Source organism: Neomonachus schauinslandi, chromosome X (assembly GCF_002201575.2).
Source record: "Neomonachus schauinslandi chromosome X, ASM220157v2, whole genome shotgun sequence".
Classification (NCBI taxonomy): Eukaryota; Metazoa; Chordata; class Mammalia; order Carnivora; family Phocidae; genus Neomonachus; species Neomonachus schauinslandi.
The window spans coordinates 90,288,872-90,306,286 of NC_058419.1; the positions used below are offsets into that span (position 1 = coordinate 90,288,872).

The 17,415-nt window shown below is 37.6% G+C and overlaps 1 protein-coding gene across 4 annotated transcripts in view; it reads left to right on the forward strand.

Moving 5' to 3' along the window:
- The window catches only part of CASK (calcium/calmodulin dependent serine protein kinase), a 362,770-nt gene that overhangs the window by 53,445 nt on the left and 291,910 nt on the right, over positions 1-17,415 (forward strand). For all 4 annotated transcript variants that reach the window (XM_044911949.1, XM_044911950.1, XM_044911952.1 and 1 more), the window contains exon 2: positions 14,010-14,122. In XM_044911949.1, the coding sequence (XP_044767884.1) occupies positions 14,010-14,122 (113 nt within the window). The remainder of the gene's footprint in view (positions 1-14,009; positions 14,123-17,415) is intronic.

The window sequence follows — 17,415 nt, forward strand, 5'->3', positions numbered from 1 at the left end:
CTATGAGGCAGCTACTTCTCAGGAGTGGAGAAATGCCCTGTAGGCAAAAGAAGCTGTGTGTGGCTGAGCTTACTGCTGTGGGTTCTCTTGTTCTCCTAGGTCTTCAACTGGCAAAATTTAAATACTTTATAAGATATTTATACTTTCGAGAAAGAGTGTGGGTGTGCTTCTGGGTTTTATTTTGTTCTTAGGTAGGAAGGTTGGTCCTGGTTACCTGTTTCACTATTAATAGGAACAACTCTCCCTGGTTTTTTCCTGATTCTTGGTTTTGATAGTGAAATGGCATCTTAGTAGTATGGGAGATGTCTCCTATTTTGTAGGGGAGGAGGAATAAAGAGATACTTGTCCAGTAACAGATGACCCTCTGAAGAAGTACCCTCTTGTGCATATGTGCCAGGCACAGGCCTATATGGCTTCTCTTATCTCCTCAGAACTCTCTGAAGTACCTGTTCTCTTTTTCGCAGTTTAAATAAAGTGGACCCAGAAAGCCTGAATAACCGACCAAATGTCGTCATAGTAAGGGGCAGATCCAGGATTCAGCCCCAAGTCTTTTGAATTCTGAAGCCCATGCTCTGTTTATGCTGTGATGATTTTGATTTAAAGAGGAAAAAGTTAGTCTATCAAGAGTTAAATTGTCTTCTCTTAAAGGGACTTTTCATACTTAAGGGATATTTGTAGCTGGCGTATTTATACCTCTAGGTTGCTTGGGCATGCCAAAAGGAAGTCGTAAGTTCATTATGCAGTTTTAACGTGCAAGGATTCTTGGCTAGTAGAATAATTTTTTTCCCTTTTGAAATTTCAGTGGTCACTCAGTGAAGCTGCCTAAAAAATTCGTACGTTAAAAACATCGTGTTCTTTTATGTGATGTCAACCCATCTGTTTTGTATCTATGCTAGATATTCTGCATGTTTCATTCCTTATTTTTTCCCTAATGGCTGCTGTAAAATAAAGGATTTGGTTAAGGGACAGTAAATAGTAATTGCATATGTATTGATTTTTAATGGATGATTAGTCATTGGTTATAGAATGTTTCTAGTTTTATCATCTCCTCCTATGTCTATTTACTGATTTAAGCTCGTGCTTAAGATTTAGTCTTCAATCCAGCATTAATTAGGAACCATGAAGTTTCTTTGTCTTCTAAGTCTTAATTGAGTTTATTTACTTGTGATTTCATCAAAAAAGTGATCATATGAATAAAAGAAGTAGTTTATTTCCATTTGGTTATATCTTGTGGTAAACTGTTATTGTGATTGAGGCTCATATTTAATCTTGTCAGATTATTTTAGTAAACTGTTTAAACATTCAAGTAAACAAAAAGCTTGAATTGATTTTGAGCTAATCATTATCACAGCTCATTTTATAAACTTTTAGGTTGAAAAGCTTTCTGAATTTCAGGAGCTATGGTTGGGTCTCTGCCATTACAAAATACTGCTTTTGTAAAATGCCTCAAGTTTACAAGGCCTGTTTTAAATCATTAAAACTAAATGTTTAAGAACAGATGTTACTACATGTTAGAAGTAAAAAAGTCTGCTTTTTGGGTTTTAATTACGGTAGCATTAGAAGGATTTTGAATTGGCATGCAACATTTCTAGTAAAACAAAAGAGTGTATTTTTGAAGAAGTATTTAAAAATTAACATGTCATATGATTTTACAACTTTTGCCTGCCTTTCAGTAATTGGCATTGACAAGTTAAAAGTTTTATTTCTACTAGAGAAGTGAAAATCTCCAAGAGATTGAAGAGCTAGAAAGCTATTAACTATAATTTATATGAAATAAAATATAACTACATGAATGTGTCTCCAAGATGACACCCTTGTTTGTGCATCCTTTGAGTCCATTTGTCCATCCAGAAAGCATGTGCGTCTCATCTAGCATAATGTTGCCCGTGGTTCTATATACTACAGAAACAAGGTGGACAAGCAAAAATCCCTGCCCTCAAAGTACTAGTTTAGTCGCCCAACAGATCCTTTATTAAGAGCTGATCTTCAGTTATGCATCACCTTATTTTATGTGGATTCCTGTGACCCCTAACTTGCCTTACTTTCTATAATAGGGAAGATCAAATAATGGGATTATTAAAAACACCATTTTCCAACCAATATGCCGTGACTAAAATACACTGAAGAGACTCTGGTATCTTAGATCTCCTTTTAGATTCCAGAAGGCTGCCAGGGTGAGCAAGTGTGCAAGTGTGAATGTGTGTGCACACGTGTGTGTGGAGATAACAGAAAGGTACCCCTATTCTAGTATACCTTGTCTAGTTCAGTATTCCTCAAACTGCAGAAGGTTGAGAAACATCAGTTACTTGCTTGAGACTCAAATTCTGAGCCAGGAGTCATGGAAAACTATAGTATGGACCTGACGAGTTTAATGGCTACTATTTTCAACTGGCTATGTTGGATGTAAAAGAACTGTAACTCATCCCCGAATTTGAATAGAATGGACTCCGAATACTAGCCAGAACGGAAGAGATTGAAAATGCATTGACTTCCATTTCTGGGACAAGGTGGTTTAGACTCCCTTTTTCCTGCCCCTCCCCTATAAATACAACTATAAATGCCTTGGAAATTATTTAACTGACAGCAATAAAAGGACTCAGAACTGGAAAGAAGCTAGAGTAGCAGTACTTGAGGAATGACAATGTGGGGACTTAAGTGGGTTTTCTTTACTTCCCATTTACTCCTGGACTGGGTGCTGGAGAGACCTACTACCCAGATTCACCGAAGGGCATAGAAAACAAAAACAAAAGCCTGTTTTCTCTAGCCCCTTTCCCCAGGCAAGGGGAAGCTCCACAGAGACTTAGTGGGACCCCACACCTGGAGCCCAGTGGGCAGTCTGATCTGCCCACAGCCCCAGCAAGAGCGGCAAAGCCTGGAGCCCTGGTGGGCGGTCTGATCTGCCGGCAGCGTCAAAGCCCTGGCTATCTCAGTCCCTTGGCCACAACGTAGGCCCTAGGCCTCTGATCTGCCTACAGTGGCCACAAGAGCAAAGGCCAGGCCATGGTAGCAGCAGTCGTGTTTCCCTGCCATCCAACCCCATGGCAGGAGGAGACCCAGGCCCGGTAGCTTCTGACTGCCCCCCCCCCCCTTTTTTTTTTTTTTTTTTTTTTTTTAAGATTTTATTTGACAGAGCGAGAGAGGGAACACAAGCAGGGGGAGTGGGAGAGTGAGAAGTAGGCTTCCTGCAGAGTAGGGAGCCTGATGTGGGGCTCGATCCCAGGACCCTGGGATCATGACCTGAGCTGAAGGCAGACGCTTAACGACTGAGCCACCCAGGTGCCCCTGCACCCCGCTCTCCTTTAAGGTTGCCCAGGGAGAGCAAGTGGTCCTGGGAGGCACCCCGCAGATTGCATCAGCATGGTTTGACTGGGAGCCTCCAGCAGCCCCGGAAAGAGGAAGCAGACCAGAACAGCACTGTAAGGGCTCAGAAAACTAAACAACTGTCATTAGAACTGCAGCCCGCAAAAGAACTCAAGAACTTACGTATTAAACCTAAACAGGGCGATAGCCTGCTAAAATAGAAGATTCTTTGATCAAGAGGCCAGTAAAGACCACAGTGTCCAAGATATTTATTAAGCATTAGGAAAACCACAATTTGAATGAGAAAAGGCCTTCAACTGAGGCCAATACTGACTTTGAATCAGATATTGGAATTATGTCATGGGCATTTTAATTCAGCTGTCATAAAATTGTTCCAACAGTTGGTTACAAGTTTTTTTGAAACAAATGAAAATAAAGATCTCAGCAAAGTAGAGCCAAGAGCATTTCCTAATGAATCGGAATTGGAATATGAAAGAAAGGGATCAAGAATGGCACCGTAAGTTTTGGCTAAGCAACTGGAAGGAAATGTGGAGTTGGCCTTCAACTGAGAGCGGGAGAAAGGAGATTGAAAAGCTCAGGAGTTCAGTTTCAGACGCGTTGAGGAATATGCTAGTGCTTTTCTCTTTTTTTTTTTTTTTTTTATTTGAGAGAGAGAATGAGAGAGAGCATGAGAGGGAAGGAGGGTCAGAGGGAGAAGCAGACCCCCTGCCGAGCGGGGAGCCCGATGTGGGGCTTGATCCCGGGACTCCAGGATCATGACCTGAGCCGAAGGCAGTCGCTTAACCAACTGAGCCACCCAGGCGCCCCTCTTCTTGTCCTCTGTGCTCTATTACGTGCCTTATTGATTAAAAGGACGTCCTTATATAAGCACTGAATGGTTGATCGATCCTTGGGAAAATAAGCTTTACTGACTTGCATATTCCTTGTAACCTGCAGGGACTGTGCTTTCTTTTCTAACTTGAAAAATTCCCCAACTGTTTGAATATTTGATTTTACTGTCTTGCCTAAACAGTTTATATCCATTTATTTTATACTCTTATTTTCTGATTTTTTTTTCCCTAAAGCAGTTATTTTCCAGATCATCTCCTTCTTTAGACCTAGAAACTGATTACTACAATTATGATTCAAAACCTATTTTCTGCTGCCCTGCACTGAGCTGGGTAATTAGGTATAAATACTTATTTCCTTTGTATGCTTTGCCTTTTTGTTAACTGATTTTTGGTTAAAAGACCAGAGGTTACATTACTGCCTGCTGAATATGCTTATATTAACAATTGTAAAAAGTAAATTACTTTTGGGAGTATTAATGAATAGACCTTTAAATTGCATAGTTAAATCTTTCCCATCCTTTACTAAGCAAACGATTGGATTATGTCCCTCTCTGTAAGAATTTAAACAACAATTTATATGCCCTGTGGGGGTGGGAGAATATTTGTTTCAGAGGAAAGTTTGAAATCTGAATGGCTCACAGCCGTTACAACTTCGTAATCTGTAGTGTGATTATAAATATTAAAATTTAGATCACCAGTCCAACATGCTTTTCAGGGAACACTAATGATTAATAGGTGCAGCGTGGGTGATAGGAGTAGAGGGTGGAGGAGAGAGATGCTGGTTTTCTGACTGCAAGACTTAGCTGCTGATGCGTAATGTGAATATGGGGTGGAGATGGGGGGGGTAAGTATTTTATATGGTGTTTGCCAAACTTGACAGAGAAACTTTTATTCCTTAAGGACTCCACAAGATGCCAATTTGGGAAACCCCAATTTAGAGTGTTAGCTAAATCCATTTTTGTTTCTGTGCTGCTATATAAACTTTGCATAATCCTATCGCAACTAAAATGAATAATAGAGAAAGAGTATTGCTGGCTTTGAGGTTTCTTTCACTAATTTATGTAATTTAAATAAGATAATTTAATTTTATTTAATTCAGAATTAGGTCTAACTTGTTATGGAGATCCATAAAACGTGGTTCTGAGTGGGAAGAGATTAACAGTACTCTACAGAAGTATCACTGAAAAAAAAAATCTATTAATGAAGATAGTAACTTCTGGGCCAAGTAATAGCTAATGGCAGGCAACGTACTGTTACAGGAATAATGGAGCATTTGGAGAACTATGTTAGTGGCATGTTAACAGAACACACTCCTTTTATAAATATGATTTACAATATAACCTCATTCTGCCAGCCTTCCATAATTTTTAGTTTCAGTTTATAAAGACTAGAGTATGCATGCGGAATTTGACAATTGTGATATATTTAGTACTAGTTATAAGTAAGTTCACAAACACTAGTAGAAAGTTAGGAGCAAGTTTCCAAAAAGTTGTTTCTCTAGTAAATATTTTCTTTGGGTCAGTTTCCGATATATAGTCCCACATTTAGAAAATAACAATGAGAATGTGCAGCTCTTAATTTAAAAATGAAAATTAGGCTTTTCTCGTGCCTGCCTTGAGAGGAATGGGGAGAATCTCTGTGTTCACGCCTAGGGCAGACACTGCTAAGCACTTGGTCTTTGTGTCTGTATTTCTATAACATTACTATGTTCTAAGAGCTTGCCTTTAGCATTTTTTTTTTTCTTCCTGGGCTTCTTGCAGTCTTTCTGAGGGGATGTTTCCAGCAGTTCCTTTTGGAGAGATGGGATTTGTTCATGTTTTCTGGGGCTCTGTCTTCTGTCCTTTTTGGTCTGTACTCTTAAGTAATCTCGTTCACATGAGTGGCTTAAGTTACCTCCTGTTCACTCATGCCTCCTTAGGGAGTACAGAGATTGAGAACTTAGATCTTGGAGTTCTGTATGTCTTGGTTCCAGTCCTGACTCTACCGTTCACTGTCTGGTCCTAGACAACCTGTCTTGGCCTCAGTTTTCCTAATCTATAAAATGGGGCTAATAGTTTCTTAGCTGTTATGATAGATAATGATATACATTACAAATGAGAGAATCCATGTAAAGTTCTTAGCAGCATGCTTGGCAAATGGTATGCTGTTAGTGGTGTTTGGTGTTGTCTTCATCATCTACATGTTGACCCCTTCCTTGAACTTTATATTCCTAATTGTCCTCAATAGATCTCTGCCTGGATAGTTCATGGAAATCAATATTTTGGAAATCAGCATTTTCAAAACACAACCATGTGTCTCCTTTCTCAGTTTTCTACTAGCTCTTTGTCATCTAGCCCCTCTCATTTGATGGTATCATTATTTACTCAGTAACTGTTGCCAGAAATCTGTAAGTCATTCTTTCATCTGACCCCCAAGCTGATCATTCACTACACTGTGAATTTTTTAAAAAGGTTGATTTATTTATTTGAGAGAGAGTGCACATGTGAGCACAGGGGGAGGGGCAGTGGGAGAGGGAGAGGGTCCCAAGCAGACTCCGAACGGATCACGGAGCTTGACACGGGGCTCGATCCCACAACCCCAAGATCACCACCTGAGCCGAAACCAAGAGTCGGTCTCTCAACCGACTACACCACCCAGGCACCCCACTATGTTGTCCATTTTTTAAGTATATCCATCACCTCTGCTGTATTGGTTTAGGTATTTGTCACCTCATGCTTGGGCTAATGTAGTAACTTCCTAACTGGCCCCCCACTCATTCTTCAACCCATCTTCCACTCTTATGCCTTTCTCCCTTTCCATCTACTTCTCACCCTCCAGTTTTTCACACCAGCAATACCAAATAGCTTGTAGTATCCAGCACAAACCATGTTTTGACTTGGCTATAGGCTGTTCCACATGCTCCTACTAATTTCTGGAGTTTTCCCTTTTCCCTTGTTTTGGCCTGAAAAATGTATTCATCTTTCCAAGCCCTCCTAAGTGTTTCTCTCTCATAGAGGCTTCCTCTGACTACCTTCCTATCCATAGATAATAAATTCTTGGTATTATACTGTTTTAAACTGTTTTAATTCCTTGCTCTATAACATCATACTAAAATCATGTATACGTACCTACAGCAGTCTGTTAAGATTAGGTGTTTCCTGAGGACAAGAATTGCTTTATTAATCTTTTGTTTGTTTGTCCTTTGTATTTTTTTTTTTTTTTGGTCTGACTTCTATGGGGGAAAATGAAGTAAATGAATAAAATGTGCAAATATCAATAGAATTTTTTAATGTCAGTGCTTCAATATCCAATATCTTGAAAGTTCTTTATATATTTGGCTAAAAAGGCCAAAATATGTACAACCAAGTCAGAATTCTTACATTGGGGTGTGTTTATTTTACAGTTCTTCATATGTTTTGTTTTGTTTTTTTCTTTCCTTCCTCCTTTGTTCTTCTTCCTGTTTCTTATCTGTTAAAATGTTTTTTCTCCTCTTAGCAAGTCTCCTTGATAATGCTCCATCATATATGAGCTAACAAAGACTGAGAGTCCATATCCTTCTACTGTGGCCCTAACCCTAGCCCTTCAAACACATGCGCTCACACACGCACACAAAAACATATCAATCAAGTTTTCCAGAACTTTTGGATTAGCAGAAATTGCTATGTATACTCTGCAGTCAGTCCTCTCATAAAAGTCGTGAATATATCCTGTGTAGATTCAGACCAGAGAACGGTGTGCTACATAAAAATCTAAAGAAAGGTCTACTAAACTTTTCACTGAACTGTCAGGGTTTGACAGAGGTACTAATTATGCCAGTGTAAGTACTGAGTTAGTAAATGTGAGCCTTAACTCTTTGAATTACTCAGCTTTGACAGTTGAGCTAGATTTGTTCTATTAGCTTATTGGAGATCCACTGCCAAATTTTCAGATAAGCCTCCCCTTTCTATTTTCAAGGAACAATGTGAATTATATATACTGAGCTTAATTCTTCGAGGTGTCAGGTCTTTAATTGTTAACATTTAGGCAACAGTTCCTGAGACTTTCATTTTAATAATTTTCCACCTCATGTGTTTCTTTAGTAGTAGCTATGATTAGGCAAGCTTTTTTCCTTTGGCTTAGTCACTGTACCAAAAGTAACCTAGCTTAGTGTGTATATTTAAGTGTGTGTGTTGGAGGTGGAAGTGGTCCCAGATGTATTAAAGAGAAAAACAAATGTCAGAACAACATTCTTGTCCTGTCGCTGCCAGAAAGCTACAGGAAGACAGGGAAAGAATTTCTTGATGGAATGATATGTATGAGCTCTTCTTTAGTGGCAATGACTAACAATGTTGAAATAAGAGGAAAAGACCACTGTTAACCTTTATTAAGTATTATTTTTATACATATTTATGTGTCTATAGAATGTAGTTCTTAAGACTTTATTCTTACTGCTAATGTCATTATTATTATATTTTTAGTTTGTTTCCTTTTTACCCACCCACCTTTTATTTCCCTCAACTAACATCAGAACTATATAGAAAGTCGTAGGAAAATACAGACTTAGTAAGTTGGTAGAGAAATAGCTGGAAGTACCATGATTTTTCAGTTTTATATACTTGTGTAAAATTGTGTGGTATGATAAATTTATCAGTGGCTTTGCTCATTCCTAGTTTATTTTTGATCCATTGTTCACCAAATACTTATTGAGGGTCTAATATATACCACTAATATATCAAGTATTCATTGAGTTTATATTCTAAAACCATGTAACATAATACTACATATTATAAATATACATTACATAATACAAATACACATGTGTGTATATGTGTGTATGCATATGCACACATGCACACACACAGGTGATATTATTTGCAGTAGTTATGTTCTATGAAGTTGCCCCAAACAATGAATGCTGAACCATTGCTCCTAGGGGAAATACAGGGTTAGGCTCCTGTGAGCCTTTGGTCACCTATTCAACTAATCAATACATAACCTGTCTTATGTGTATTTTTGTTTGAAGATACCTTATTTCATATATATTGTTGATTAACATTGAATCATGACTAACAGCTCTGTAATTCATTCTTGAATGAAACTTATCTCACACTCCTATTTTCTCCTTAAGGCACAGCACAGCCTTCTTGCACTTAGGAATTCTAGACAGCCCTTCAGCATTACCCTTGAAGGCCATTTGAAACAGTGAAATGACCAACAAAAAGCACAAAATGTAAAAAATGCACTAAATGGCAAAAAGAACACTTGCTTACAGTATGACAGCTGAAACAAGAAGGCTGAGTGTCACCTTGTTCACCCTTAGCTGGTAAATCCACCTCAGGTGACTCAAATATTTCACTGTTAGGCATGTGTTTGTAAATGAATGTGAAAGTGCAATGGGTATTGATTTTGGGTTACAAACAAATGTTAGTAAGTGACTTCGTAAATACTCTACAAATAATGAAGATTGACTGTATATCAACTGTGTGTGTCTGTGTGTGTAAATATATATATATATATATATATATATATATATATATATATATATAAAATAGGAATTTGTTATTGGTCTTCCCTTCCCCCATCCGTTTCTTTCCTTTTGTGAATTGGTGGTTCTTTTTCTTCATGGTTTTCCTGTATCCTTGTGGTACATTGCATAATTTGTTATAATTTGTTATAAAGCAGTGAAGCTTTTAGGCCTGTGATATGGACAAGTTCACACTGTTACAATGAACATAATTCATATTAACTTTATAATGTACATTATATTATAAATGTATAGGTCTTTCCTTCTGGTCTGGTCATATACACAACAGAAAATCTCCTGCCTGAAGAATAAAGATCTAGCTTCTAACGTACCCCGTGTTAAGTGGGAAAGGAGTGGGGCTGTCTGCATTCAGTTTTGTGTGTGATCACTCAATCCCCTCGCTTTCCATTTACTAGTACCCACTCCCTCAGCTGCCTTGTGCCCCCAGTTCTCAGACCGTATGTTTTACCCTCTCTGGAGCGGATCTCTGATAGAATGACAGTAGGGCAGTTGCACAGTGAGATGGAGTATGGGTATGGAGGGGACCTAGGACTCTAACTGCTTCTCTAGAGATTTCATTCAAACCTGCTCTTTTAGCCCCACCCTCTTAACCTCTAGTTCCAGGGTTTTCTGGTGCTGCCAGTTCGAGTGTCTTGAGGATTCTGGAGTGTAAATGGGTTTGGTTTATGAACTTCCCTTATTTTCTCTTTGCACTTCAGCTTTCCTGACTCTGGTAAGTCAGTTACCAGTACTCCATCTGCTTTTTTGCTTCCCAATTTTGAGTATTACTATTGTCTCCTCTAGTTTCTCCTAGTCCTTTTTAAAAAGGACCCCTTTGGTATCATTTTAGTGGAGTCTGGGGAGGAAAATAAATTAGATGCATTGTGTTAAATCTGTTATCCTGGAAACCAACATACTACTGTATTCTAGCCTGATTTCAGCCTTAATTCTAGTCTCCTTTTTTGATGTATTTACTTTTGGTATCAAAATTGTTCATTTCCGGGGCGCCTGGGTGGCTCATTCGGTTAAGCGTCCAGACTTTTGATTTCAGCACAGGTCATGATCCTCAGGGCCCTGGGATCCGAGCCCCATGTGAGGCTCCCCACTCAGCAGGGAGTCTGCTTAAGGATTCTGTCCCTCTCTCTCTGCCCCTCCTCTCTCTCTCTCTCTCTAAAATAATAAATAAATCTTTTTTTAATTACTCATTTACTAGACTTCACCGTTTTCACATAAATGAAAACCAGAGGAGGGGGCTCTGTGACTGCATAGAGATGCAGCTGCATTTTTTTCAAAACCTTAGGGCGTGGTTCAGCAATACTTATTCATTTACAACGTATTCTGGTTTCATTGACCTTTTACTTAAAAACAGAATTCTGTGAGCCGCCACCTGCCTCAAATGGAACCTTGTGCCACCATCCTAATCAAAATTCATTATTCTAAAAGAGTTGAACAATGAACTATTTTATTAAATCTGAAATGCTATCAGTTATCTTATTTCATTTTGATTAACATGCTAGCGAGAATTAGTAGAAATATGAGAAAGATAATAGCTTATGATGATGGCTTACAACTATCTGTCAATATTTTCCTCCACTTAAATACTCAAGAATCAGCTGTACCATAGACTAAAAAAAATGTAAGGATGAAATTTCAAGCATGGAAGAGTTTCTGCCAGGTGAAAGACCAGAGTTAGGCCTCCTGAATTTTTGCTGTTCCTTAAAATATCATTCAAGTATAATTAATAAGTATAAAACATTTGCTGTATTACACACACTTTATTACACCCTCTCTCTTTTTTTAAAAAGATTTTGTTTATTTGAGAGCGAGACCACAGCAGAGGGAAGGGGGCAGAGGAGAGGGAGAAGCAGACTCCCCTCTGAGCAGGGAGCCCAATGTGGGGCTCAATCCCAGGACCCCGGGATCATGACCTGAGCTGAAGGCAGATGCTTAACCAATTGAGCCACCTAAGCGCCCATACACCCTCTCTTCTTAAGATGGGAAACCAAGCCAGAGTATTTCATTGCCTGCCCATCTTCAACCTATCAACCAAATACAGGTACTCAAATCCTGCTAAAATTACAGACACTGTATAACTGTTTAAATTTTTATCAGTTTCCACTGAGTTCCTGGTTGATGGATTAAATCATAAGAAAAACTTAAAGTATATTTCAGTGTCTTTTTTGTGTACTAAATTTGATTCACTTTTCCTAACTCCTGGGTGCCATTGAGGGACAGACCCTTGAAATGCTTTACTTTTTGACCTGTCTTCAGGTCATCAGTAGTTCATAAATAAACTCATTTTCCTTGCCTCACATTAAAGAATTAGCCTAAAGAATTGAGGATTGGGTTTGATTTTTATTCATAGACTTAAATGCCTTTTTTCCCCCCCTCCAAATTCCCTTTTCTCTCCTTTTTCTGTAGCTTTCTTCATTTTACTATTACTAAACGGGCAGGGAGAGAAGCTATGCTTTTCTTCCCCACCTTCCGTCAAACAGGAAAAAGTAAAAAATTGACTCTATTGTCCACGAATAATCCCACATACAGATCTTGGAAAATTTCCAAAAAGATGTAGTGAATTGAAGCACACTACACAAATGTATATATAAATAGAATCCCAAGGGTTTAAGTGTAGACAAAAACCAATTACATTAAGCATTTCCTGAAATTGCTTGCTGTTGTCAGGATAAGTAGTCACAAGTAAGACATCCAGATTGAGAATGAAAACATTTGTGGGAGTCCTGCCTCACTTTGTTATATTGTCTTTTCTTAGAGCAAAATCTTTGAGCAGTTTGGAGTGGTTATCGAAAAGGTCCTCTTTCTTCAGAGTTCTGAAAGGCACATTATTACCATTTTTTCCCCTTCCAGTTGAGCTTTGTTAGGTTGCTTGAAGAGAGAGATTTGAAGCTGTGGTGTAATTGATGTCCAGAGGATGGCATGGTGAAATCAACTAATTCATATGATGATAGAGAAATGTTTAAGTCTGGGTTGGATTATATTCTTTTCCTTGTCCCCTAATTGAGAGAAAGACAAACTTCTTTAAGGCAAGCAGGATCACAAGTGCTCCAGTGTAAATGAAGAATTTATCTGCTGATTGACCACAGGCATCCACATGTACTGTTTTTACCTGTAAAAGCTAATGAGGGTGTTATTTTTCCTGAGGGGTGTGGATACACATGTGTATACCTGTACATGTATTTAATGACTTAAACTATAATCGCCTTCAGATAAATTCCTATAGTATATTGCTGTTGTATTCTGTATTCAGTAGTCAAATCAAGCATGTACATGTGCAAATCAGTCTTTGGATTATCTTTGGTTCAGATACTTATTTGATAACTATTAATCACAAGGAACTGTGTGTGCCCACGTGTGTGTGTGTATGTAATGTGTGGGCCCAGGCTTTGGTGTTTTATCAATCATCCCAGTTGATTCAATTGTATGGCCAGTATTGAGAGCCACCAATTTAGGGAGAGAGCTGGATGACTCAAATGAGTAGACCAGTGGCTCTCCTGGTAGAAAGTACTTCCTTTCCTATGGCAATTTAGAACAATTCTAATTTGAAGTTTAAGGAAGATAGATTTCTCTGTAACTTCTTGTGAGACCAGAGAGGTTGTTGGAGGCAAAGTCATGCAGCGTTTCTCTTTGTGAAGTGCCTCTTTGAGTCTTTTGGCTAGATTTTACTGGGGTGTATTTTCCTATTGGAATTATTTATGTGTTTCAGTTCCTAACCAAATATATGCATTGAAAATACCTTCTTTCTCTGGGATTTTGAGCAGAAACATAAGATCAGATTTTCATTTTTAAAACGTGACTCCAAGAATGAGTGGGAGAAACAAGTTCTTCAGTAGTCCCGGTAGAAGATGGTAGTAGCTTAGACCTAGGGTATGATACATGGAGAGAGGTGGACAGGATTGAGAGAGATTTGAGAGAAAGTCGGTAGGACTTGTTAGTGAAGATTGGATAGGTGGTGGGTAAGGTGAAAGGGGAAGGGGTCAAGAATGACTTAAGTTTCTGCTTCAAAAGATAAAAGCTGTGTGTACTACCACTGTGATTTCTTACTTTAAGATGTTGATAATATATGTAGAATATTACAAAAATTATTTGCCTTGAATATAAGAATACTAGTTAGAATTTTCAGAAGTCATTTTGAAATGCAAATTTGTTTTCTATTCTGGTTTAATAACTTTAACGTATGACTTATTTACCTCATGGATTATAGAAAAATATGTTCAGAATTACTTATTTTGAATAAATTTTGAACTTATTTACTTAAGTTTGATCTTAAACTACAGCCAGTGAAACATCAGTAAGATGTTGATGGGGACATTAATTAAAAACGATGAATTAAACTTGGCCTTTTTTTTTTTTTTTTAAAGGGGTCCCTTCAGTGTTGTACGACGATGTATCAACAGAGAAACTGGGCAACAATTTGCTGTAAAAATTGTTGATGTAGCCAAGTTCACATCAAGTCCAGGGTTAAGTACAGAAGGTAAGAGATGGATTTCAAGTAAGTTATTTGATGTCTGGCTTTATTTCATCTCCAAAATCCATTTATCAACCTAACTTTCATCCGGGGGTGGGGAAGTGATGGGTATAATGTAGTGGGAAATGGGTGGAGACAGTTTAAATTCCATTCTAGTTTGTCAATTCTAGAACATGGTATTTGAAAGATAGCTAGAGTAATTTACAGTTATAGAACCATGTAAGATTGCTCTAGGCCTATGGTTTTTGATTAGAAGAAAGTGAAATCTGGATATATATTTTTGTAGGGTCTAATTTTGACTCCTGTGGTACGGAAGATGGGATGGGATGGGAAGGGAGGGAGGGGAAATAATGACAAAGATATGATAATTGCAGGTTCAAAAGAAACTAAGATGAATTCCCTCCAAATCCATAACTTACCACCTTTAGGATTATGGTTAATAGGACTAAAAGACTCCTATATCACATTTGGCTTAAGTCACTGAGAGTGTATATGTAAAAATTTGAAAGATCAGTAGGTTATGACATGCAGGACTTAAACTTTGGTTTTAAGACCTTGATATGGTTAATTACATTTATATGTAAATGTTTTTAAACAGTAGGTAAGCATTTTAAAGTTACTTATTTTTTATACAGTTTAACTCCTAGCTTCACGTAGCCACAGTTCGCATGTGCTCCTACTTCAGCTGGCACAATTGATTATATTTATTTTTCTAATTAGCCTGTCTTCTAAATTCAGGCTTTTTAACAGTCCAAGAACAATGCAGTTGACAGTTGAAGTTGGAAAAGCTAAGGCAGAGTAGCCTATTTATATTTTATCCAGTTATCCTAACTTTGGAAAGTAGAAACCCACATACTGTAAGCTAAACAGAGCTTAATCTGTTTCTGTAGATCTTTTTTCAGGATCATTGCTTTTAAATACTTTTTAAACAACCTTTGAATTATTATTATTATAATCCATATACTGATTATAGAAGATTCTTAGAAGCTGTAACTCAAGAAGCACTGATTTTTTAAAGTGCTTTAATCCTTAAAATGTTATGGCAAGGGGCGCCTGGGTGGCCCAGTCGTTAAGCGTCTGCCTCCGGCTCAGGTCATGATCCCAGAGTCCTGGGATCAAGCCTGCATTGGGCTCCCTGCTCTGCGGGAAGCTTGCTTCTCCCTCTCCCACTCCCCCTGCTTGTGTTCCCTCTCTCACTGTGACTTTCTCTGTCAAATAAATAAATAAAATCTTTAAAAAAAAAAAAATGTTAGGCAACATTCAGAGGTCTTAGATCTCATGGTTTCATTCTCTGAAATTGGCTGTTATTACTTTTTAATATAAATTATTTTATAAATTTAGCAGAATTTAAAATTTACTTCCAAGCAGGCTTTGCAACTTAATTATGTTTCCTAAAACTTAACTGGATTTAAGTTTAATATACTGTATTTGATTTTCTGTACCTCAGTTGTCAACTAATAAAACCTTCCTGGGTCTTGAACACAGTTTATTAAACCTATAGATGTGTTGAACCTTTATTTCTCTTAAATGTTCTGTTACTGTTGATGAACTTAGTAAGAGTCTAGCTTAAAATCACAAGTCTAAATCAGTTACTCAGTATACCAATTTTTATATTGATTTAGCTCATTGTTATACCTAATTCTGAATCTCTCCAGGCTAAAGACATTTTTAGGGAGGCAATTGATTACTTTCTCAGTTTGCTGAGGTTGTTTATTGACAGATTTTTTCAGCAAGGGATCTCTGGCACCATAGATTCAGACTGCTAGGCTGAACCTCTTTTTTTTTTTTTTTTTTTTTTTTTTTTTTATTGTCACCTAGTGAGGGAGTCAAATGCCAAACTTAATAAAAAGGAGGTGGGGGGAGATGGGGAGGGTTGGCATGTAGTCCATGTCCCTGAGTTTGTCTTGTCTTTACCTAATATATGGGAGCCTGTCACTGAAATTGTAGTTCATTCCTTCATTGTTTGGCATTGCTTTTGCTATATAAAAGTCTTCAAATCCTATTCTGAAGACAAGGCCAGGTCATTTCATTTATCCTATATGGTAGGGCCACAACCTATAGATATTAAATGATACCAGTTGAATTCTGTGTATTACTCACGACTTTATCTGGTTTTGATAAGAGTCCATTGTTACTCAGATGAAAATGTGCCACTTGTCCTTTATGTTTATGGCACCAAAATGTAGTTTTCCCATCTTCTTTAGCACAGTGACCAAGAAGCAAAATCAAAATTCCATCTCCATTACCCGCCCACCTTTCCTTACTTCCTCCCTCCCCTCCCTCCCCCTCCCTCCCCTTCCCTTTCTTTTTCCTTCCCTTTCCCTTTCCCTTTCCCTTTCTTCATGCCTCCTTCCCTTCCCCTCTCCCTCCCTTCCTTCCTTCCAGTGGTGTTCCCATATCCTCTTACTGCTCATGTTCACACTATCTTACTTTAACTTGGACACATCTTAACATATATATAATAAATATTTATATAAAACCTCTAATTTCCCCTTCCCAATGTCTTTTAACTCCTTTCTAGTCACTGAAGGCAAAACATCTTATCCCTTTTGCCCTTCCAGTCCATTTACAAACTGTTAGGGCCCCAAAATGACCTCATTCATGGCTAAGTGTAGGAGATGCTATATTAAGAAGAAACATATTTTGAAGTGAAGTTTAACATAATAAAAAGGAATCCATAAGTTTAAATACCTAGAAATAGCTGTATTTACTGTTACATTCTCTTCTAATTAAGCCTTTCTCTCAAGCAACACATAATTTAAAATCTGTTTTATTCTTTATTCTTTTTCCATTTTTTAAAATTTATTATTTTATTTAAATTTTACTTAACATATAGTGCAGTATTGGTTTCTGGAGTAGAATTCAGTGATTCATCACTTCCATTTTATTTTTTAATTTTTGTCTTTGTGGTTTGTTTGACCTTGTCATTGCCTCAATATTTTTTCCTGTTTTAGTGCATTTGTATTCAAATACATTATTGAGTAAAATGGGTTTTGTAAAGGGTCGCCTGAGGTCCTAACATATGCTCTTTACTTGGACAGATCATTATAATACAAAGACAGATAAAAAGAGCACCTACTTTTTAAGAGGTTTACAGTTAAATAGTCTTCAACCACTGTTTCTAACATTGTTTTATAAGAACATGTAATAAATTCTAAATACATAACTTACAGATTAGCTTTTGAAATGAAATACTATATATTAGTTGGAGACCACTTGTATGTTTTAATATTTTAAATTCTTGATGCTCCACTGAAGATGTAACTATTTGAATATCTGTTTTCTATTTTTCCCATTAA